Raw genomic sequence first — 23,096 nt, forward strand, 5'->3', positions numbered from 1 at the left:
GATCGCCGAGCGTTTAAGCCATTGCGCCACAAACGCATTTGCAGAGAGCTACACAGACGCGCCTTATATATCTAACACTCCTCCGAGTACCCGCGCTCTTGCTCGGGGCGGTGCCGCCGCCTACGAGCAGAAAAGAGAAGTACTGCATTATGACACTAACGCGCACCGACAGTGAACGCTTCGGTGGTCTCAGCACTACGACGCCTCGATGCCAGCATTCGAAGGGACGCTGGCATCAAGAAGCACTACCAACGCCACATAGGTGGCGTTCACCGTACTCAGCACAGCGGAGCGTGGCCTCCGCAATTAGCTCTGAAAATGTTTCTGAAGTTGATCGCGGAGGCTGCAATTACCACGCGCTGTACGCGCTGATTTGACTCGGTGACGATTCAGTTACGTGCTTTGTCTTGCGCGTTGTATTAGTGTGTCAGTTACGTGCTTCGTCTTTCGCGTTGTGCTAGCGTGTGCAGCGTAGTGCAGCTTCCATATGCACGACGGTTGCTCATGGTCATCGACGTTGGTAGTCGTGATGGAGGAGACGTGCCACCAGGCGTCAGCGTGGGTGCATCAACGCCTAAGGGCGCTTTAGCCACAAAACACCAATAGACATTATATATCAATGTGCAATAAACATTACACTACTTCTGTGAAGACACGTTTCACTTTCGTGTTCTATACCGATTCCTATATAAGAGGGATCAACCACATTTTTTTTCAATTACATAAGATTTGTGGTTTATACTGCCATCAAGATACTTATAATAGGCTTTGTCAGCCACCGTAGCATATCCCAAGAGGCGTTCTCGTACACATCGTGCTCTGGAGCATGCCAAGCTTCTTCTCTTCATAGTGAAATTGACCCGTATGCTAGGAGGGTAGTGTGCCGGACAAACCTGACTTGAAGTGATCCCTTGTTATTCATTTAATACGATGACTTTTAGCGGACACGCGGAATGAGACTTGCAAAAAAAATTTCCACACAATTCAATTTTGTCTGAACCTGCAATGAGTCACCGCAACTGAGGCACCATTTCTGTGATAAAACAAGTGTAGCCCCTTCAGACTCGGCGTCCACATTTGAGGACGCGACCTATTTTTGCAATTTCTGTGCAGTGATAGCAAGGAATAGAGCACAAACATTAAACTTAGGGTAAATTAAACATTCTGATAGCCTATATTACTTCCATTTTACTTCTAAGTGGCGTGTATCGTTACAGAGTGCCGCTTTGTTGAAGGTACTATCGTGTTTTACGTGATGTTTGACGTGGGCCATGTCGGTAGCAGCGTTGAACTATTTTTTTTCTTTCTTGAAATGCTTGCGGCCAATAAATAACTTGTACATGTAATTCGACCGGGTGACTCAATCCTTTTTATGAAGAAACTTAGCATGACTGACTTTACAATATTCAAATATTTAGTAACTGTAATTATGATGACTCGTCATAAAGTGCACAAAGAGTCATTCTACCACCTTGATTTGCTTTCAGTGCAGTCTCAAGCACCCTGGCATAAAATTATGTATGTTTCACACATGTATCGACAGTAGATCATAATTCGTGTCTGTAGGCGGTGGATATCGCGCCTGGAGTAAGAGCGAAACAGTCGCGCTGGGCAACGGTCGATTCCCTCGACGAACCCGTTTCATTACCGTCATAAGGTGTCGACAGGGCGCTGTACTCTAACCGCTCGGTGCAGTCGCAGTGGAAGCAGTAGCAGTTCCATACCAGGCGTTGGTGACGTTGCGGAAGAGCCTGCGAAAACCAAGCGTCAGACAACTCACGCGTTGATTTATGCGCAGTACGCCCAAGATACACAATGTGTTGTTTTAATTTCTTAGCACAAAGAAAAATCACCAGCCCTTCCCCTGTCGAGAAAATGGGGTAAGCGAAGCTTGTCGTGTGTGTATCTGACCTTCGTGGTGATTTTCTTTCTCTCTCTCCCTCTTTATTTCTTCTTTTCTCTCTTTCTCTCTCTCTTTCCTTTTTCATTTCTCTTTCTTTCTCTCTTCTCTCTATCTCTTTCTTTTCTCTTTCTCTCTCTATCTCTTTCTCTTTGTCCCTGGTATATGTGCCATTGAGCTTGGACCCTTTCTGTACTATCCCCAGGATCGGCCCACTTTTCAGCGTGACACCACCACCACCGCCGCCGACACTTGTGAGCCTATAAAGCTTCGCTTAAAAGTCTACAAAATTCACTCGAATTATGTCACTGAATAATTATCTGCCCGGGCGGACGTCATTTTAAAAAAGCAATCTATTTACAAATCGAACTAATTGTATTAATTAACTTTCTAGTTGCCAACTAACTTAACGGCACATGTTTGTATTGAAAAGTTGAAGGGAATCGTCACAAAATTCTAGTTCCTTGTATTTTACATTTCAATATGGCCATGCAGATCGAAATAACTGTGTCAAATCATTTATTTATTATTAGTGGTCCTTCGTCCCCTTTGTCAACAATGACAACAATGACAGTGTGTGTGGTTCTTCCCTTGCGTCCCGTCTTGAAGCTCTGCTTTTTCTGTGATGGTGTGGGATTGTGGGCCCAACCCATCGACACCACCCATCACAGGACCAACCGCCGAGCAGTGGGAGTCCCAGCTGACAAGCCCGAGCCCTGAAGACCAGCACCGTCTGGTGAGCAGGGCCCAGCTATTGGCTCAGGCCCACGGCATTGCGGACTAGGGACGCCGCCGACCTCGTACGATTCCAGCGTCGGCTCATTTCTACAAATATAGAATATTCCTCCTCCTCCTACGACTCACATAAGTTGTCCTCGACCGCTTTTCGTCGGACGACATACAAGGCGGCTTCGAAAGACTGCATTCAAGCGTTAAAATACACAAAATGCGGTAACAGTAATTACTTTTACTGTTACTCTCCCATTCATTTTTAAAACTAGTAATTAAAATTTTGGAAGGTAATTAAGCCTCTTTCTGATAACTTAATCTGATTAGATGACTCCTCTGGTCAGCTTCTTCCTAAACGTGGTTCTGCAACTCACCTTAACAAAGCCGTCGTTAAACATTTTTCGGGAGCTCTTAATAAGCGACTTCCTAAGTTACGTAACAAATATTATCCAGTTAAATTCCCAGTGATAGTCGATATACAAGTTGCTAAACTTGTCGGTAAACTCGATTACCATTCCTCACCTCGCTTCGACTCAATTAACACCAACGTTTTGAAAGCCACTTCCCCCTGCAGTTATTCCAACAAAACATTTCAAGTGCGAAGCACTTTAGGGGCCTGGGCTGTCGTCGGCGTCCGTCGCGTGTGATCTGTCGTGATCACGCTCAAAAACAAGTGCTCAAAACAGGGTCAGAACTAGTGCAGAATTGATCAAAACCGGTTCAAAATAAACTAACATGATTCAGAATAACTTAAAAGACAGCAATAATCAAGCATTAAGCGCATTAATTAATAAAAATTCCTTAAAATCGCGTCTAACTATCATCACCAAAGGCTTTGGCTTCATGTTCGTGGTGGTTTGGCTCCATGTGCGTGTCGGTTTCCCACCAGCTGTGCCTTAGCACAGGGGTCAAAACAGATGATGGATTGCTAAACAGAAGATAAACACAGGATAAAACAAGATAAACACAAGAAAAACACAAGGGAAACACCGGCGCATCATTGCTTGCACTTCCCCGGGTTTCACGTTAGTGAAGCTGCATTAGCGCTGGATTTGAACTACACAAGCACAGGATGCAAAATTTTTGTTGTTGTTTCTCTGAATAACGGCGTGCGTTTTTTTTTTCTTTAAACAGTCCCTCGATACAGGCGTTTTATTTAATAAATTGAAGTTTGGGAAGGTGGTAACACTTCACAAACCTGGTAACAAAACTTTAGCAACTTACTACAGCCCCATTTAGCTTACAAGTACACGTTGCAAACAGTCATTGCATTCAAAACCCTTGTCCATTTTTTTCAAGATAACTCATTTTTTCCATTTGCACTACATGGTTCCAGGAAATCGTAGTCACGTAAGACTCAACTCGCATCTTTTACGAGTAACAGCGCTGAACAACGGGACGTGACTGAGACAGACGAAGCGTCACGTCCCGTTGTTCAGCGCTGTTACTCGTTTTCTTACTGCTAACGGCTATAATTTATCGATGTGCTCTGTGGACTCAGGTTTGCCCCAAGGGACGGTCCGCGGTCCTTTGTTGTTCTTAATGTATGTCGACGACCTTTTCTCAGAAGTATATTTAGCAGTTATCTCTCTGTTGATGACTGCGTTATCTTTAGACAAATTACTAGCCATTTGACATCAGCTGTCTTCAATATGACCTAGATATGATATCTAACTGGTGCAGCCTATAGTTATGGAATTAAATATAAACAAAATGTAAAGTTATGTACGTATCTAGAACACCTAACACCGCCAACGTGTACCTTAAATAACTTTCCATTCAAACAGGTTAACTCGTACATGTACTTAGGAATTAATATCACAATAAAGGTTACCTGGGCAACACACGTTAACCGTATACAGCGAGTAATTGATTGTGAACAAGGGTTCCGTAGCGAAGCCGAAACGTCTTTTACTCAGTTTTTATTATTTTTTAGCTTTTATTTTCGTCGGTGTCTGTCGTTTTGTTGCTTCACAGCGAGTAAGGCTAACCGCATTCTTGGTCACTTAAGGCGAAACATTTGTAACGCTCCAGACTCTTTAAAGTTGTTGCTTTATAAAACATTAGTACGCCCTAAATTAGAGTATGCTACATCAGTCGGGGACCATAATAACATAAACTGAATTAACACATTACAACTTGTTCAGAATAACTCTGCTCGTTTCATTCTCTCAAATTATGCCTCAACTGCCTGCGTAACAGTTAAGAAGCTGATCCGCTTTCCTCTTCCATCTTTTGCAGCTCGACGTAAAGTGAACCGTTTTTACATTACTTCATAAATATTTTCCCGATGCAGCACCGCGCGATGTACTTATTTGTACACCACACTACGAGTCCCGTCGCACCGATCACCCTTACAACGTAAAGTGAACCTTGGATGATCGTAAAGTGAAACAACGTAACCCTTGCAACGTAAAGGGAAACCCGGTTCCTAACCTTGGGACCTCCTTCTGCATATTTACATGTATTGTATTCTCTTATTATACCACTAATAAAGATTAAGATTCAGATTGAGGTTGAGATTGAGAACGCTTACGCCCCTTGTCCTTGTCCCAGCACAAACGCATTTTACCAGCCATTCATATCTCGGACGTCACTAGAGTGGCCTTCCAGCAAACTTTGTTTCCATCAGCGATAATTCTTTCTTTCGTAATGCCTAAGCGAATATTATTTACTTGAATGTGGTTTCATGTATTGGTATGTGTCATAATTTACTAGTACTTTCTTTTTTTCTACTCGTGGTGTTCCAACCAAATTATTATGTATGTTAACTTGAACTTCTCATTTTGTATTTTTTTGGTAATATCTCTGGTATGCCCTGTAACCAACTCCACTCTGTAATACATTGAAATACTCCGACGGTATGAAATAAATAAATAAATAAATAAATAAATAAATAAATAAATAAATAAATAAATAAATAAATAAATAAATAAATAAATAAATAAATAAATCTGTAAGAGACGTAAACTTAAAAAAAAACTATTGACGTTGTGCAATGCATGCTATTGCAGTACTGTGGAGTAGAAAGCCAGTCTTTGCAGGGTATACGCTCACTTGTCATCTCTGCAGTCCTGGTCGTGGTAGGTGCAATCGACGAAGGTGTCGCCAAACTGGTGACCGAGGGCCCAGAGCCACTCACGCTTTGTAGCCTTGCGCTGCGCAATCCAGTCCGAGATGTAATGCTGCAGCCTCAGGTCGCCTGGGTTGGCCTGCACAGAGAGCGAGGAGACATTGTTACGGCTCGCCCTCGCGACGAACGTTCGTGTCGCGCGGCCGAAAACGATGCCCATTTCCTCAAGCTGTCGCTCGGACAGCGTTGATATTGGGCCATTAAAGACTCTGAGAAGCCCAGCGAGTGTATAAAGCGTGAACTAGCGTGGCCGCTCGCATCGTGTCCGTTTGTGGACCCGTGCGACACCTTCTCCCCTCCTCTCGGACTCACGCTGACGCGCCTGGCAAAGTCTACCGAACACCACAACTTAAAACACAACCTACAGGCATAATAGCGTAGGATTGCAATTTGAATATATGAGAGAACATAATTCTCTTACGCGGAAACTCAAACACCAACCCCCTTTTCAGCGTTTCTGCCATTCAGAGTGGCGCGTCTCACTCGGATCCTCGCAACAACACCATCCAGATGGCGCTCGCCTCCGCGGCGGCGGCGCGCGGAGGTGAAGGTGGGGAAAAATAAAAGAAAGCTGCAGTCAGGGAGCTATCGAGTTCCACTCTTAAAGGCGAACCTTAAGCGTCCTCCAAATTTTTCGGGGCCCCTCGCTTCGCGATTCGTTACGAGCAGCTTGTCGAGCTGACCGATTTTAACAGCGAAGCTGTTCTAGCTAACCGTAAAAAGTGGCGCCTGCTGTCGCAGAACCTCACCGAGCTATGACGTCACTGCGTTGCCTAGCAACCACCTCGCGGAGCGCCGTGTGCCACGCCTCCTCTCCGTGCCGGGCACATGTTGCCTTGACATGGAACGTTAAAGAGAGGGAAGGAGAGCATGCGCGCGGCGCACGCAATGCTCAGGAGAGGGAAAGAGAAAATCACAGCGAGATCGAGAAAGAAATTGTAGCAGCACCAATGAGGCAACGCGCAGAGCTGCGTCCGACGCCGCCCGCGTTGCCTAGCCGCACATACGCCGAAGCAGGAGCGATGACGTCACTTCGCGTTGCCTATAGTAACCGCCGGCGCAGGTGCGCGCTTGCTTCGCCCGACACAGTCACGGCTCCTGCCTGCCTGCCTGCGTCTGTGGCATGCCAGGAACGCTGTCGCTCGTAGGCGCGGACGCGTCCAGCTCTAGTCACGCGAAATGTCGCGAAAGGGAAAGTACCTCCGAAGATGATCGCTCGAGAATACCTTCCCTACATGCGTAGTTAAGTTAAACCAAGTTAAGACCTAGCAGCAATCAAGTTTATACTTAGCAGTAGCAGCCAGTAAGACTTGAGGATTGACACTCTCGCTGTATCTAAGCTTTGCACGACCGAGTGCAAGCTTGCCCGCTTTTTAAGCGAAGCTTTATAGGCTCACAAGTTTCGGTTTTGGTGTTGGTGGTGGTGTCACGCTGAAAAGTGGGCCGATCCTGGTGATAGTGCAGAAAGGGTCCAAGCTAAATGACACGTAGCAGGGGAAAGAAAGAAAACGAAAGAGAGAGAGAGAGAAAGAAAGAGGAAAATAGGGAAATAAAGAGAGGGAGAGAGGAAGGAAGAAAGAAAGAAAGAGAGAAAGAAAGAAAGCGGAAGAGAGACAGAAAGAGAGAAATAAAGAGAGAGAGAGAAAGAGAGACATAAATTGAGAGAGAAGGATATAGAAAGAAAGAAAATCACCAGCCCTTCCCTTTCCTACTACTTTTCGTTCCCTTTCCGTCTACTTTTGTTTCCCTTTCGTGCAACTTTTCCTTCCGTTGCGTTGTACGCTTCCTTTCCTCGATGCATACATTTAATAAACGTTTATGTTTTATTACCCTTACATGTCGTGAACTTTACGTTACCCTGACGAAGGTCAGATACACACACGACAAGCTTCGCTTACCCCCATTTTGTGGATAGGGGAAGGGCTCATGTTTTTTTTTACGTAGTAATGTAATTAAACGCCTTGTTTGCTACGCCACCGCCTCATTTCTGCCCGGGCTATTCGACGTAGTCAAGCTCCCGACCTATGAACCGCGTTACTCTTAGGGACTTGAGAATCCTCTTGCTAACAACATGCTACCACATAATAAACTTATTTATGACATCATGTTATCGTTTGGCAACTTGACCTCTCCCGGAACGTCATACAGTTAAACCTCGGTTTAACGAAGTCGATGAGAGCCGTAAGGTGTTTCGTTAAATCTAAACCTTCGTTAAATCGAAAACACTTAAAGTTATAACAGTCATGCGAATTGCATTATGCTTATTCAACAGCAAAAAATGTAATTATTATCATAGACAGCGGTCTCGGTCAGCGCGTCTTCTTCCCGCGGCAAATATTCTTAGCAGGTCAATAGGGTCCACCATGAGACACCACCCGACACACGCTTTCTTTTTTATCCACGTAACCCTATTTCTCCCATTACATCGTTAAATCGAGTTTTTCTACGCACCAGGTTTTATGAATATGTGTTAGGAAATCGAAAGCAATTCGCCAAATCGTGTTTTTAAAATAAAAAATTAACTGTATACACGACTTTCATTTTAGGTGCAAAATGGTGCACCAACGCTACCCTCTGGTGGTATACCAGTCTCCTGACGTTGTTGCTACATTGAATATTTTCGGTTTTGTTGGTTGGCTGGTTAGTTCAAAGGGCTGTGGCGCAACCCCGACTGACCGAGCGAGCGAGCGTTCAAAGATTAAGTCAATCAGTGGTTTGGTTTCGTATGCGTACTCTTCGAAAACCCTGTCTTTTGCCGCAAAGACGTTCCTCCAGCTCCGCGTTCATCCCCCTCTCTGAGGCATTGAGGGCGCACAACTTCGACCTTCGCAGCGGGTTGACGTTGCACACGGTGACGTCGGGCATCTCGAAGGACTCGTTGGTGTTGTACTCGAAGGCGACGGTCACGCTGTACGCGAAGTACTCGCGCAGGATGGCGGACGTCTCGGTGGTGCTGTAGTACACCAACGTCAGGAGGGCGACAGCCCAGAGCAGGCGGCGCACGCCTCCTCCCTCCACGAGCACTTGTGAGCCGGGGAGGCCGGAGTCCAATGCCAGTTGACCGTACACCTGAGCGCACGTACTCCACACGCTGTGGCTGTTGCGGCTGGCGTCGCCGCCGCGTACAACTGATGCCATTTAGTCTGCAGTAAAGTGCACAATGCGCCGTGGCAAGTGAGTGACGCACACTTACTGGCTCGTTATTCGCAAACTGTCTCCAAATGAGGGACTGGGGAGTGACTTCTGTGACAAAGACCCAGGTCCGTTTTGACATAGAACAGGATGTTCAGCGCTTTAGGCAACAAACCGACCGGGACGAAGAAACGATGAAGAGAACACGATGCCAGCGTTTTCGTTACTATTATTGAGGTGCAGCTCTTTTGTTTGTCCGTAGATTTGTTGTAGAGCTATTAACACAAGCTAGTCCGGGGGCTGTAATTTGTAAGGAGTCTTGTGCTCGAATTCAATTGAACAGAACAGCCGTTCACGGCGCTAACGAAGATGGGTCATGGGGAGATGACGACGGTACTTTGACGTATATTGACGAACACAACCAAAATTAAATGGGGAAGACAATTACATGAAACTCCTCTCTCAATGCAAATTCTGGCGCGGTAACCACAAACGCACAGCAATGTTATGGTGCGGTGATCAAAAGTACGTGGACAAATTAAAGATAAGTAGAAGCACAGATCAACGTTTCCCAACTTAAGGTTCTCTTGTTGCATGTTCAGATAAGGGACAGCTATAGGGGTTGCAAAACAGGATTAGATTGTCGCACAAGACACAAATTACATTGCACCAACACCACATGGCTTTAGAGAAGTTAACAGAAAAGAAAGAAATAAAAATACACACCCACTTCCTGCTGGTGCTGGGTAATACAGACAGATGTTTACATCTGGGTACAAGCTCACGCTTTCTAGGCAACCGCGGCCGAAACCAATCTGCGAAAGCGTTAAAGGTGACCCGGTCACCGGAACGCTGCCCGATACCGCATAAAACTGCACGTAGAAAATAACTGCATCGCATGCGATAAAGTATAAGCTGTCCTCAAAGCGTGCTACCACCTTTGGCGCACTCTTTCACATGCTTTCTTATTCTCTCGATATCCATTATCATGACGTCAAATATGTCGACCTGTTCAAAAAGCCTTCGATTGACTGATTGGTTTCTGTAGGCTTTTGTTCTTCGAGCAATCAATGCCTCGCTTTGATCTCAGTTTTCTCTGCAAATAACAGAGAGAGAGAGAGAGAGAGAGAGAGAGAGAGAGCAATATTGACCACGCGCACTCTATACAGTCTTTGTACGCGGCTTCGTAGCTGAATGCAGGAAGTGGCCCAATTTACTGCCGGAACTTTTGAATAGATTCGAGGCCATGCAGTCCCTCCAATAAGCTGTTCTCGGCACGGCCTCCTGCGCCAAAGATTAACGAGGACTTTATAAATTGCTTTTACTCTTTTATTATTTTTTTTTCACTTGCTGCTTGCCTTGCTTGTAACATTTGTCGTGCCAATGTGCAGTATGGTTTTTATGCACGGTGAACGCCCAGTATTGACCGCGAAACAGTATATGTTGCCCGACTTTGAGCGAGAAGTCATTCAGCGACGCACCACTCGCGAGCGATATTGTTTCGACGACCACTTCGTGACTGCCGAAAAGCATTTATGCGCGCCACTAGCGTTCCGTGCTCTTTAGGCACCGTCTAACCACCGAGGCGATAATAAGTTTTTGCGTACTTTGCTTTTTAACTTTCTATTTTCTTTTCTATAGAAGGATGTGAGAATAAAAGCCGTGAGAACGGCTTGGAAAAGGAGCCCATCCCCTTCGTTTCGGCATACACAGAAGGTGGCATTTAGCTTTAAAAGCAATATACAAATATTTGCTCTTTCTTTTTGTTTAGTCCGGCAGATAAAAAAAAAAAACATCGTTAGGAGCATATAGCGCATTTGATAGTGTTAAAATGGATTACCTGAAGAGGAGGACACTACTTGTATGGCAACTCGCAGTGTTCAGGCACCTAATTCAAGATAGGATCACTAATGAGCATTTTAATGTTTCACACCTTATACACGTGTTGTTATTGCGAAATTAAAGCCAAGGAATGGAGAAGTGATGTTTGCTGAACAAAAGTTCGACTAGCACCCCTTTCGACATATCCATCCACACAATCTGTTAGAGAATGCATTGGTGTTTCAGTTAAGATCGCTAGGAAGCTATTAACTGTAAAAGCAATACATATCGTAGCACATTTTAAGGACGGATACCCGAAAAGCGGTTCTAGTCTTTAAAGACTAAGGAGGCATGACCTCTAAGGGAGGATGACGCTTGAATTTCGCATGCAAGATGCCAAGGCAATTTAAGAAAATATTCAGCTAATCTGCATAATAAAATTTCCAGCAGTAGATTGTTTTTCGCAGATGCAGTGACGTGTGGGCTATTAAAAATACGTCTAGTTAAATTTGGTTGCAGTTTTTCGAAGCTAAATTTAAAAAGTTTTTCGTTCGCAAGTGCGCTTTACCATTGGGCGGCAGCTTTTGTTAATATTTCCAGCATCATGATTGGATGGTATTTGTCCTGAAGGACGTTTCTATGTTAAAAGTTTTTTGTGAATACGGACCCCGTTCTTTTTTTTTTCGTTTGGCGCAGTAACAGTACTAATTTCACTTTGCACCACGGATATGCGTCATATTAGCCATGCGCACGTTAGTCAGAGCCGTATCGTTTTTACGCACTAGAACCACCAACGTATAGGCCTAAGCCGCAACTACGACAACAGCAGATTCACCTTAAAGTAGAATTAACTGATTCACTTGAGATTATTTCGAACTGCGATAATCCAATAGTTGTCACTCGTTATTGCTTCTGCCATTCATAGCCGTTTAAAGAAGGGTTGCATAACTCAAAACCAGCAAGAACCGACCGACCGAGCGAGCGAGCGAGCGTTCAAACATCCAGTCAACGAATGGTTTGGTTTCTCTGGGAAACACTACACGGGCCCGACGTTTGTGGGGAATGTTGTATTGTTTGCTTGAAGAAAGGCAGCCTCTGATTGGCGTCATCACACTATTTGCTGCCCTCAGCGCGTCTTGTTGTTTAATGTTGTTGCTTGCTTTTTAATGTGCTTGATGGTGCCCGTGGTTTATTTTGTGGATCTCGTTTGACGACCAAATTGTCATTTCCCTCGTCACATTCACATGCGCCGATTGCAGCACCAGCAAAGCGTAGAAGCCTGAACTTTAGAGCCGGCATCTTGGCCTAAAGACCTCTGGGCCAAGAAAATCTCGCTACGCCGTATATTCCACCAGAAACGACAGAAGACGTGCTCTTTGCTTGTCTTTTCTAACGCCCGAAAACGACAGTTACTGGCAACCTCCTAGGTGCACGGCGACCACGGCAGCTGGCCCTTATCAAAAGCATAGATAGGGGACTATGACCCAAGCCGCCGGCCTGCTCAGCTGGTGTGGACATTTTGTGCCTGTCCCGAATTTTGCGTTAATATAGCCAAGACAAGCACAGCAGTCAGTCCTAATGGCTACAGTATGAAAGGCATTCGATGTTGCGGCAGCGTTAGCACCGTTAGCTTTCTGGCAGCGTTAGCTTCCGGACGCTGCCATGAACTTATGCGGAGCTGTCATAACGGAGCTGTGGCTTGGTAGATTTCTAGTTGGAAGTACGACGAAGATTCTACGGAAACAGAAGGAACGACGGCAGAATTCTTGCTTTCTGGTTCATGTGAAACTCTTGTAGCATCTGTAATGCCCTTTGTCCCTGTCAACTAAAGGACATACCCATTTCATATGGGCCGGACACGTTCATTTCGAATTGGCTGGGATGGGGTGCGGTGGCGGAGGGGACAGGCAACCCCAGTCAGTCAGGACTTCAGCAGCAGACGAAATGGACATGTCCACTGGGTGGGTACTTACAGAATAGCCTCCCCCCCCTTTCTCTCCCAGGTGACCGATTCGACCAGGCCTGCTTCCTGCTTGTATGAAGTGTCAAAGAGGTAGTGCATCACAATAGAAACAAAGGCAGTGGCTGCGTGTACGCAAGACGAGCACCTGTGTGGCCTGCTCTCCCTCTGTCCTGCTTTGCACCGTAACTTCTTTGGCGTTGTTTTAATTTGTGTCGGTACAAGAAACCCAGTCTAGAAATCATTTTTCCATGTGCCGCTTCCTCGCAGAAGTTTGCAGACGGCATCATCAGTACGCGCCTAGCTAAAGCCAGCGTTTAATTCTCATTTCCGAGCGGGAAACAGCTCATTTCTTGCATGTTTCTTTTTCTAGAATGTCCCCTCTGCAATGATGCTGTTCTCGTGCAGAAGGTACTTGTATAAATAAATAAATAAATAAATAAATAAATAAATAAATAAATAAATAATAAATAAATAAATAAATAAATAAATAAATAAATAAATAAATAAATAAATAAATAAATAAATAAATAAATAAATAAATAAATAAATAAATAAATGCGCAATTGCTTTCTGACGCATGTGCAGGGAATATTTTCTTCAAAAAACTTTATTCAGGGGTTCCAGAAGAAAAAAAAGAACGAAGAGGGGAATTAGTGAGTTAAAGGTCGCAGTTCCGCCTGAAAGGCGAATATTTGACAGCAATGGCGAAGTACTGCACTTTTACCCGTAGTGAGGTTAATAGTTTCATGGGCAATATAAACAAATTGCAGCGAACATTCGTTTACAAACTAAACAAGCGTGGAAGTCATGGGCGCAAGGACACGCGTGAAACGAGTTCACTCGATTTCCAGATGTTCTCCCTCCCTAGGGGAGAAAACAGGCTCACGCACACAGTGGAGCAGCTGCTGCGTTGTTGCGGTGAATACGTCAGTGTCCTGTTGATGAGTGCCGTAGCGGCCCGGCTGACGTGAAGGTGGGTAGATTACAATATTTGATGGTTGGCGCAGGGCCAATAGCGTCTACGGAAAAGAATAAGGGCGGTAATTGGGGGCGGCTGATTACCTCCACCAGTATCCCTCTTTCGACGCTATACTGTCATAGTGAACTGCAAGTTCTAGCTTATTGTATGTATATACCACTGGAAAATGAAGCACATTTTGAGTACGTTAATTTGCATGCCATGCCGGCTGCTCGTGTGTATACGACCGTGACCGTTTGAGCGACGCGCAAGCGAGAGCGCCTGCTACGTCTTCGAATGGTAGCACAAAAATAACATGGTCGAGGAAGTACGCTGGTCGCATGTACAGGAAGTACAGCCTCCCTCATTTTTAACTATATCGCGCGAGCGTTCATCACGCGTCACTTCGTTCATCAGCGAGACCGGTACAAGTACTCTCAAGTGCACTATATAGCACTCTCCTTTGCAAGAGTCGTCCAATGCGATGTTCCCTTCAGGACGACGTACGACCATATTATAGTGTTCTCGCGCGATATAGCTAACGTCAAAATATGCACCCACTCACGACAACGCGAAGTGCGTCGCGAATAGTTTTAGAATGTACGCGGGCAGCGGCGATTATTCTGAAATGATAGCCGAGTCCTGTATCAGTAGATGACATGCTTGATCCGGAAATTCAGATTCGAAGACCGACGACCTGCATGCGCTCGCCGCTATCGTTCAAATTTGATTGTTGCTTGTTTTTCTGGGCATACGTTTGCCTAATAAACAGTTAGGTTCTCAACTTGGTGTTCTGATTCCTCATCTGTCACTGTAAAACGGGACAATGCCTGCTCCTTTTGGCTTTATTATGTCTCACAGAACACACACAAAAAAAGAAAATGCCTTTATTTCACCGGGTTAACTTGCAGTCATGAGTGGCAGAAGCCGAATCAAGCAGAGCTTTCCAGAATTCGAACCAAGCCCAAAAGCGCGACACACTACAACCTGCAGGGAAGAGATGCGAGTGGGAAAGGAGGAGAAATCGCGCCATTATCACGAAGCAACCATTGTTGGATCGTGATCACCTGGCTTTGGCAAACGCGTGAAGCTTTTAAGCCGTGGCGCGAGTGATTAGACATGGCCTAGGAGCTTACAAATGCTACGGGCAGCTTCTGATGGCACAAAACACTAATATAAGATCCATGCCGTCGTATCAGGAGCTGATAGGCCTGTGTTCTATGATATCAAAGACACTGCGCTAGTCTGGTGTTTTCTGGTTTTTTTAATTGCGGAATGCAACACAAAGCAAATATCAAACACGGCTCTATGCTTGTAAATTAAACATTACTGGAACAATTTGACAGGCAGTCTAGCGGTGAAATCGTTAAAAAGGCTCCAGCTTGTCAATGTGGCACCCGAAATGCGAACATGAAATATTTTCCGCAGCCCTTTCTTTCTTTTCTCTGGTCGCTCGTTTTTTGGCTGGTCCTTTCCTTCGGTTTCTCAGTCATCTAAGATCGGTTAAAAGCTTGAAAAGCGGGTAGGCGAATTATGTAGTTGAGATTGAAATCATGCAAGAGATTTAGGCACACCTTGCAAAGCGAACAGCAGCCAGCCGGTGAATACAATAAATGTGCACATATTCGCAATCTTTATCCCTGAATATTTGATCAGAACCAGTCACGGCGACGGAGTCTACATGGAACACCCTTTGATTCCCCTCTGGACCCGAACTATGTGGTTTTAAGCAGAGGAAGCTGACTGATACAGCGTTTTATGCACTATTTCCGTGTTTCTGATTTCACCGTATACCTGTCTGGATGTACCCGTAACGTAACTATTGCTGGTTGACCGCTGTCGCTATGCAACATGGCTGAACTGATTTTCCCTCAACATATCCGAACTCGTGTAAACTACGCCGTACCAACACGAACTTCGGTGAAACACGAACACGTGCATGAAAATAACTGACGTCACTTGTTGTGCAGTGATCCAATAAGTTTCACTGGTTTCAGTCGTATCAATTTAAACGAGAAGTGCAATATTTTTATCAGTTTAAACGAGAAGTGCAGTCTTCTTATCAATTTGAACGAAAAGCTCCTAATCGAGACGGCAATTGCTGGGCGCCAGCGTGATATCGCAGGGGCATGTCGCTGGCGCTGGCTGCCATGCAGGCAGTGTGATACCAGCTGTGGATCGAGTGATGGGATGGAAGCAGCCCGGCCTGCCGTATTCTGGTTCTGAAAAACAAGGGGAGGACGCTTACAGATTCAGTTGACACAAAGAAGCAGCAAGACACGTGCGTGACATTTCACAATATCACCCCAAGTGAACTGCTACAGTTTAGCAGACGGCGAGGTAACTTACAAAGCGTCGTTCACTTTGGAAGCGACTTTGGATTGTCGCTGCTCTGTTCTTACAGGAAAGCAACCAAGCACTGTGAGCAACCCGGTTTACCATCAGAGTTTTCAAGGTGCTTATTATTATTTTTTCCCCGCATAATTCGAGTTGCTTCAATGAAGCCTGTTTGTAGCCTATTTGCTCACGTTTATAGGGAGCACGAGGTCTGCCCCATCCACCGCCAAGTACTGGTGCTGCTTATGTACGCGCGCTGCAGGCCTGACAACCTGGAGGTTTATTGGAGCGTTAGATTGAGAGAGGCAGAAAGAGAAGGCTGCATTTACCGAGAACTGTGTTCGTAACGCGGGTCACCTAGAAACTATGCGCCACGAGCAATATCGCGAAACACAACGCGCTGAGGTTCTGACCAACGCTTTTACAAATAACGCTCGACGCTCAGATAACTCGACATTTGCGCCGGGCGAAGTGTCTGTAGCGCTAATTACCAAGCTCAGCCGCTGCAGAGATAGTTGCGAAGGTAAACTATCACTGTGAATTTGAAGCCTCAATTTCTCGGAGGCCTCTGAGATTTACGCTATACACTGCGCGTGCGCACTACCGTTCACGCCTAGTCTTCGCATGCTCAATGGCGTATCTCACGTGCCGGTTTTACTGTATACCCGTGCGGGAAACACACGGTCTGCTATAACTCTCGGTTACCTAATTTAGGGACGTATATTTTGTGTTTGGGCGGCGACGACGCTGCTGCTGTGTTATTTTTTGTACCTACTCGCACGATGCCAAAAATGACCCCAAGTTTTGCACGCATGCCTTTTGAGTTTAGGCTATCTTTCATCGTCTCAAACATGAAATTCCCGGTCACATTGTCACTCCCGTTTTATTTTGTAAACAATGTTTTATTAACCTTAAGACCGAGAGAAGTGTGAGGGTGGCGATGAAATTTAGTTGTTTCCAAGAAAAAAAGAATAAAGAATGGTAGGCGACCCTAATCTTTGACTTGGGTGCCTCTCAGCGGCATTCGCACCTCGGCGTTAATTCTAATTAATTAGAATTACTTCTGACATTTGAGTAACTCAACTTGTAACTGAACTTGTACTCTCATACCATATCTATAATGAAACCCATGAATTTTGTACTGCACTATTCTTTTCTATTTTTTTATTTATTCTTAATTTCGGCCCCCGTCGTCTCAGGAGGTGAACGGGAAGTGCTGTGCAAGAAACAAGAGTGTCACTCGATGCTCGTGCCACTACAAAATTGAAGGAATGCACAAAAAATACAAGCAAATATGTCTATTGCCTATTTTTTTTAAAGAAGCAGCAACAGCTTATTTACTTTACTTGCTCACTTGCTTTTTTATAATATATGCAATCCTTTTTTCGCTTCTAGTAATCACTGGCGGCCTTCATTAGGCAAGGCACTGATGGATTATATGTCGCTTGCCTAAAATAGAAACACACCTTTCTGCACAGACGGTGGGGGCGCGCTCATCTTGGCAGTATGTAGCGTACTCGTGGAAACTCTATGCCCCGACCATTCGTGTCCTCGCAGATAAGATCAAAGACCAGGGCCCGCTTGTCCGGGTCGATCTTTCGCTTGGTCACCTCCTCAACCACTTCACTCATACTGCAGATAGGAAACGGCAAGGGATCAAAACAGCACGGATCACATTTAAGGTAACTGGTATAGGCATGGCAAACCTATATACTCATCACCGGATTACTATTTAGAGATAGACCACGCAAAGGCACGTCAGTTGAACCTACCGTAGTCAAACCTCGATATAACGAAACCTAGAATTAACGGAATTTGCAAGTACAACTTCGTTATATCGAGGTTCGACTGTATTACAAAGCCAGCCGTCATGAATACTTGCTGTATCGGGCTAGTCGGGTCATTATTACGGCCACAAACGAGACAGACGCGAGGAAGTTAAATGGGACAGGCGCACACTCGAGGATAAGTATCCCGACACAATACAAATAAAGCTTATTCTCTCTCTGTCGGCTAACTTTATTCTTTGAGAGGGAAAAAAAATGGCAAGGTGCAAAGCGCGTAACAGGCGTAACCACATCCACATCAAATCAAACTCGTGTCATGTCGAGCTTCTATATGTATTATACCATATTAATGTCGGCTTTCAAGATACTTCATCTCCGATGATAATAGTGATGCCGGTGAGTGATTGTAGCATTAGCATTAGGCGAGGGATCAAGAGAAGGAAATATTTATGCGTTGGATATACAGTCGATCCCGGATATATCGAATCTGAAAGGAATCACCAGGAATGTAGATATATAGGTATTTCGATAAATAAAATAAACATTGTATACAAAAATTTTCAAGGGGGTCTTACTGCTGTTCGTTATACACGATAATTCTTTATACGTGGGTTTGTTATATCCGGGTTCCACTGTATATCTGCCTGCTTATATGCATTTGAGATGAACCTTTTGAACGCTACTAGGCAATACATATGCTTGGCCATAGGACGGCTTTGATTTGACTAAGCCGCTGCTGGTTGCGCATATGTCAGGAACTTGTAGCTTGCTTCCTTCATCCCAAAATTCGTCACCGAATATAGTTAGTGGTGGGTGGGCCGCCGTCCCATTGCATCTGCCGTGTGTGTTTGTGTAGTTTCTATACGAAGACTACAGTATTCGTAAAAATTTAGGTGGCAGAGCTCATCTATATGATGACTAACCAAATATAAATATGCGAATAGCCTAAAAGCGTATGTGTGATGCGCGTATACAACCGTCGAATTTGTCTCTCACGCTTCCATCTAAACACGCGCAGCGCCTTCTGGTGGCGCCGCCGTGAAGTTCGCGCATATGACAAATAACACACACCAATTGACCAAAGTTGGCGTCAAAGAGGCCCATTAAAGATCGGCACATACTCAGTGGCACATGGCCAAGTGAACGGCCCACATTTTTTACTGCACTTGTACCATCGGGATCGGCCCACGTTTTCAGACTGCACTACCCTTGGGATCGGCCCTCATTTTTATGAGGGGCTAGCCAAATAGCTAGATAGATAGCCGGAAGCAAATCTGGTTTGGCAATGCCAAGAATGCTATTCGAATTAAAAAACCACGCTTGTCGGCCAAATTAACTACACTTTGTCCACCCATGTCTTATTCCAATAAAATATGTCGAGGCACACGTAGCAGCTTGAATTCCCTCTTACACACGCAGTGCGTAATTGCGAAAAAAAAAAAAAGAAGAAAAGCTGCTTTCAACACGCCATCTGCGTATTACTTGGTCAACGACAACTAAAAGTCACTGTACTCACGATAGTTCGAGAAGATTTTTGGAGGACGGCAGAAAGCTGGCGTACAATACTCGCTCCCCTTCGGTTACTGCGACGATTTTGACTTTGTGCTCGTTCTGCGTAAATAAGGTGGTATAGGCGAACGTTAGGCCACGGCGCCTGGATAAAATACATAGGTTTTATCCAGCGGCCGTGGTTAGGCACTCTGTGCGGAACGACGAACTTTATCGCAAGAGCGCATACAAGACAAAAATAACGATCACAGAGTTTCTTATTGGAAAGGGGGGGGGGGGGGGGGGGGGGGGGCTTGGCTCTGGAATGTTTCAACGGCATACTGCAGTTTGTTCGAACAGTCACTGGAAATTTCAACTTTCATTACACCGCAACAAGGCGAGGCGGGTGCCTCCGGTTGTCATAAAACTACTAGATAAACTTTTTAGAGCGCAAACAATAGGACAAGGCACAAAAGGAGGGTCTAGAGTTTATTAAGTATGCACCAACTAGGCCCACAGACAGTTATTCTAAGCCTTAAAACTACTAAGCCGCCGCGGCCACACCGATGGCAGAGCTTCAGTTGTGACCTAGAATGTGTGTGTTAACAGTTGGAGCGGTAATAATTGGATGGTTTCAAACAGGGCTCAAAAAAAATAATAAGTAAAGAAAACGGTTCAAAAGCTCTTTCTCTCTCTCTCTCTCTCTCTTTGCTTCAAGTGACTATATATGTAATAAAAACTAGAAGATATATGCAACCTATACATCAGAGTATGAGGAACGTGATAATAGGTATCTACGTGCCATTTATCCTCTTTTTTAAATTGCAGTTGACAGCCTCCTGTTTGGCTGCGAACATCTTTATATCTCAAATGTTTCTCTTTGCTTTATTCATTTAACAATTTATAGTTCTAGCGAAACCAGCGACATAGCGTTATTGTTGCGAACGTTTCCAATACTAAATAAATAAATAAATAAATAAATAAATAAATAAATAAATAAATAAATAAATAAATAAATAAATAAATAAATAAATAAATAAATAAATAAATAAATAAATAAATAAATAAATAAATATACCAAAGGGCTTACCGACAATTTGATTAGATTTTCGTCATTCTAACGAGCGAATTAACGAGATCGTCTGAACCGATACTGCTGCATTACCGGCAACTATGCTTTACCGAAAGCAATGTTGACGAAACAATGCTTTTAAAAATAAAATACGGAATGCCGGGGCTTTACGTGACAGAAAACCTCGATCTGATTATGAGGCATGCCGCAGTCCGGATTAACTCTGACCGCCTGGGGCTATTTTTTAACCTGCACCCAAAGGGCGGCGCACGAGCGTTTTTTTTTGTTTTTGTTTTGTTTTTTGTTTTTTTTTTTACATTCCGGCGCCTAAGGAATGCGGCAGACCCGGGGGGAAGAGGGGGGGGGGGGGGTCTGTCGCAAAAAATTTCCGTTCGCGAGTGCGCCATTGGCTGCTCGTCTTCGGTAATAACGCATCAGGATTGGCTGAAATGTTTGTCTTAAAAACAAACAACCGAAGAGATTTTTTTGTGAATACTAGCCCAGTTTCCGTGTGCACTTCCGAGAGAAAACGGGTGAAATGTCGAAGGGTTTCTACGACACTACGGCTGATTTCTGCTCTTACGCACAGAGGTCAACACACTTGTCTAGAACACACTCCCGAGGGCCAAAGCAGCTACCAAGGCTTAAGCCGACCATCAGATAAAGAGAAATCAATGGAAACTGTAAATGCAGTCACGCAACCTCACATACAGCCAAAAGTTCGTGCCACATGTCATCTTCAGATATCGCCAGCGTAGTCCTGAGAACGTGTTTCTCGCGCTCTAGAGAAGTGTGTTTACCTCTGTACTTCTATTTCGTAGGCAGTAAATTGAATCGCGGTGTAGAACTCAAAGCTGAAGCGATGAAATGAACGCAACAAGTTAAAAACAAATCCTAATATTCCCCGAATCATAAGGTCTGAATTGAAAAAGAAATGCTAATCCACTGTCGCACCACAACTAAGTATAGTTTCGAAGAGATAAAGTTGGCGACCGTTTTTTTTTAAACAGTCATAAAAGAAAATCATTAAACATCTAGCAGTGTCGGATATGAGAGGTATGAACCACCAAGCTCGTGCCAAGGTACGATAATTTCTGACAGCTTACTTCACATATACTGAAATTTAATCAATTTTTTAAAAAATCTAAGTATCTCCTCTCAGCTCTGCAGAAAACATAAGGTAATCCTTGTACACTTGTTTACATCTGAAATGCCCGAAGACACTGGGCTGATGTCGTCCACGTTGTCGCTTGCTGTATGAGTGTGTATCGCCAAACCCACGGTATATATTAACCAGTGTCAACTCGCCAAACTTACAGCTCGACCGAACGCGTACGTGTTGTTACGCGCTCTCTAATCGTGCTCATGCTCTGGATGTAAAAAAAAAAAAAAAAAATCATTATAATACAGTCGAACCTCGATATAACGAATATGTACTTGCAGTTAAAACTTCGTTCTATCGCGAATTTCGGTAATTAGAGGTTCTTTATATCGAGGTCTGACTTTATTTGCGCTAATTGAGGCAAAACGCTTTCTTCCCGCAAGGTTCGCCAGCTATAGAGGCATGCACAAAGCTGATGCATTGCCGCACTCGACAGTGTTTACGATAAAGCACATCCTCGATAATGCAGACATTATAGCTGAATGTGTATTTAGATCTGCTTTGACGAAGCAGAAACCCACCAGTGGCTATGACGTTGCACTGCTGAGCTCGTGGTCGCAAGTTCGGTACCGGCCGCTGCGGCTGCAATCCGATATAGGGACCGGAACGCAACGCTCGTGTGTATAGCGCGCTTTAGGTGTGCGTTAGAAAACCCTATGGGGGTCAAAATTAACCTGGAGTACCTCACTACGGCGTCCCTCTTCATCAGATTGTGGGTTTTGGCACGTAAAACCCCAGGAATTTAATATTAATCTTTTTAACAAAGCAGACGTACATTAGGTCGATTTCGCTCCTTCATGCGGCATATCTCTCCCGGTCGATTCTACAGATGCGATGAACAACATAAGTTTCCAGCTGAAGCTCTGTTCATGTAGGACTTTGATTTGGGTGAGTTGGCTTAGACGAGCGCTCGTCTAGTGTTCCGTGTTTTTTTTTTGTTACTGTCTTATTTTGCGATGCATTCCCCAACTAAAGCTGTTCATGCATTCTGTTGAGCAAGAAGTGCCGACCGAATCGAAATACTTCCAATATGAAAGCTTTATGACTGGGCTCGTGACCGGCGCCAGCGAATGGGCGGCCCGCTCCGGAACGGCGGCGTGGGGCAAACGAATGCAGTACACTGAAAAATTTTCCAGTGGTTGTAGTTTCTCCTCCTCTCAGGCTTTATTCTTACCTAAACCAATTGAAATGCTTCCGTATGCGCTCTCATATTAGAGGAAGGCATCGTACCCTATCCCTTGCTTTTGAGAGGGACTCTTCCCCTCCCTCGACGGGTTCTCTCCATCGGTTTCATGAATAGGATGCCGATACCGTGTTGACTACTGATATGGTATGCTCCAACGATAAAGACATGATGCGTCACAGTTCGATGGTCATAGCACAATGTAGGAGATATTCGATAACGTAGACGCATATGCCGGAATATTGCTAGACGTATGCGGTGGCATCAAAAGAACAAACACCACCTACCTCGACATGTTCAAGAAACTGAGAGAGGGTCGTCTCTCCTTGAACTTCGACGCAGTCCCACAGTGTGAATTCCTGGTCGTTAAACTGTTGAGAAGGGGAACACACCGAGTGTGATCAGGATACCCCAGAATGCCCCAGAACAAC

General features: G+C 44.7%; 2 protein-coding genes and 1 long non-coding RNA gene across 3 annotated transcripts in view; 1 reads left to right on the forward strand and 2 right to left on the reverse strand.

The window, feature by feature from the left end:
- Positions 1 to 8,900, reverse strand: part of LOC119448779 (acid-sensing ion channel 2) — a 30,643-nt gene extending 21,743 nt beyond the window's left edge. The window contains exons 1-3 of the mRNA XM_049666498.1: positions 8,496 to 8,900; positions 5,687 to 5,841; positions 1,684 to 1,751 (exon numbers count right to left, since the gene is read on the reverse strand). Of these exons, the coding sequence (XP_049522455.1) occupies positions 1,684 to 1,751; positions 5,687 to 5,841; positions 8,496 to 8,900 (628 nt within the window). The remainder of the gene's footprint in view (positions 1 to 1,683; positions 1,752 to 5,686; positions 5,842 to 8,495) is intronic.
- The window catches only part of LOC119450432 (sialin-like), a 233,203-nt gene that overhangs the window by 121,150 nt on the left and 88,957 nt on the right, over positions 1 to 23,096 (forward strand). The gene's annotated exons all lie outside the window — the stretch shown is intronic.
- On the reverse strand, positions 15,725 to 23,083 carry LOC125944743 (uncharacterized). The gene is made up of 4 exons (XR_007466438.1): positions 22,953 to 23,083; positions 19,277 to 19,371; positions 17,440 to 17,605; positions 15,725 to 15,858 (listed from the first exon to the last, which is right to left on the reverse strand). It is a non-coding gene; the product is annotated as an uncharacterized LOC125944743 (long non-coding RNA).

This window comes from Dermacentor silvarum, chromosome 4 (assembly GCF_013339745.2).
Source record: "Dermacentor silvarum isolate Dsil-2018 chromosome 4, BIME_Dsil_1.4, whole genome shotgun sequence".
Taxonomy (NCBI): domain Eukaryota; kingdom Metazoa; phylum Arthropoda; class Arachnida; order Ixodida; family Ixodidae; genus Dermacentor; species Dermacentor silvarum.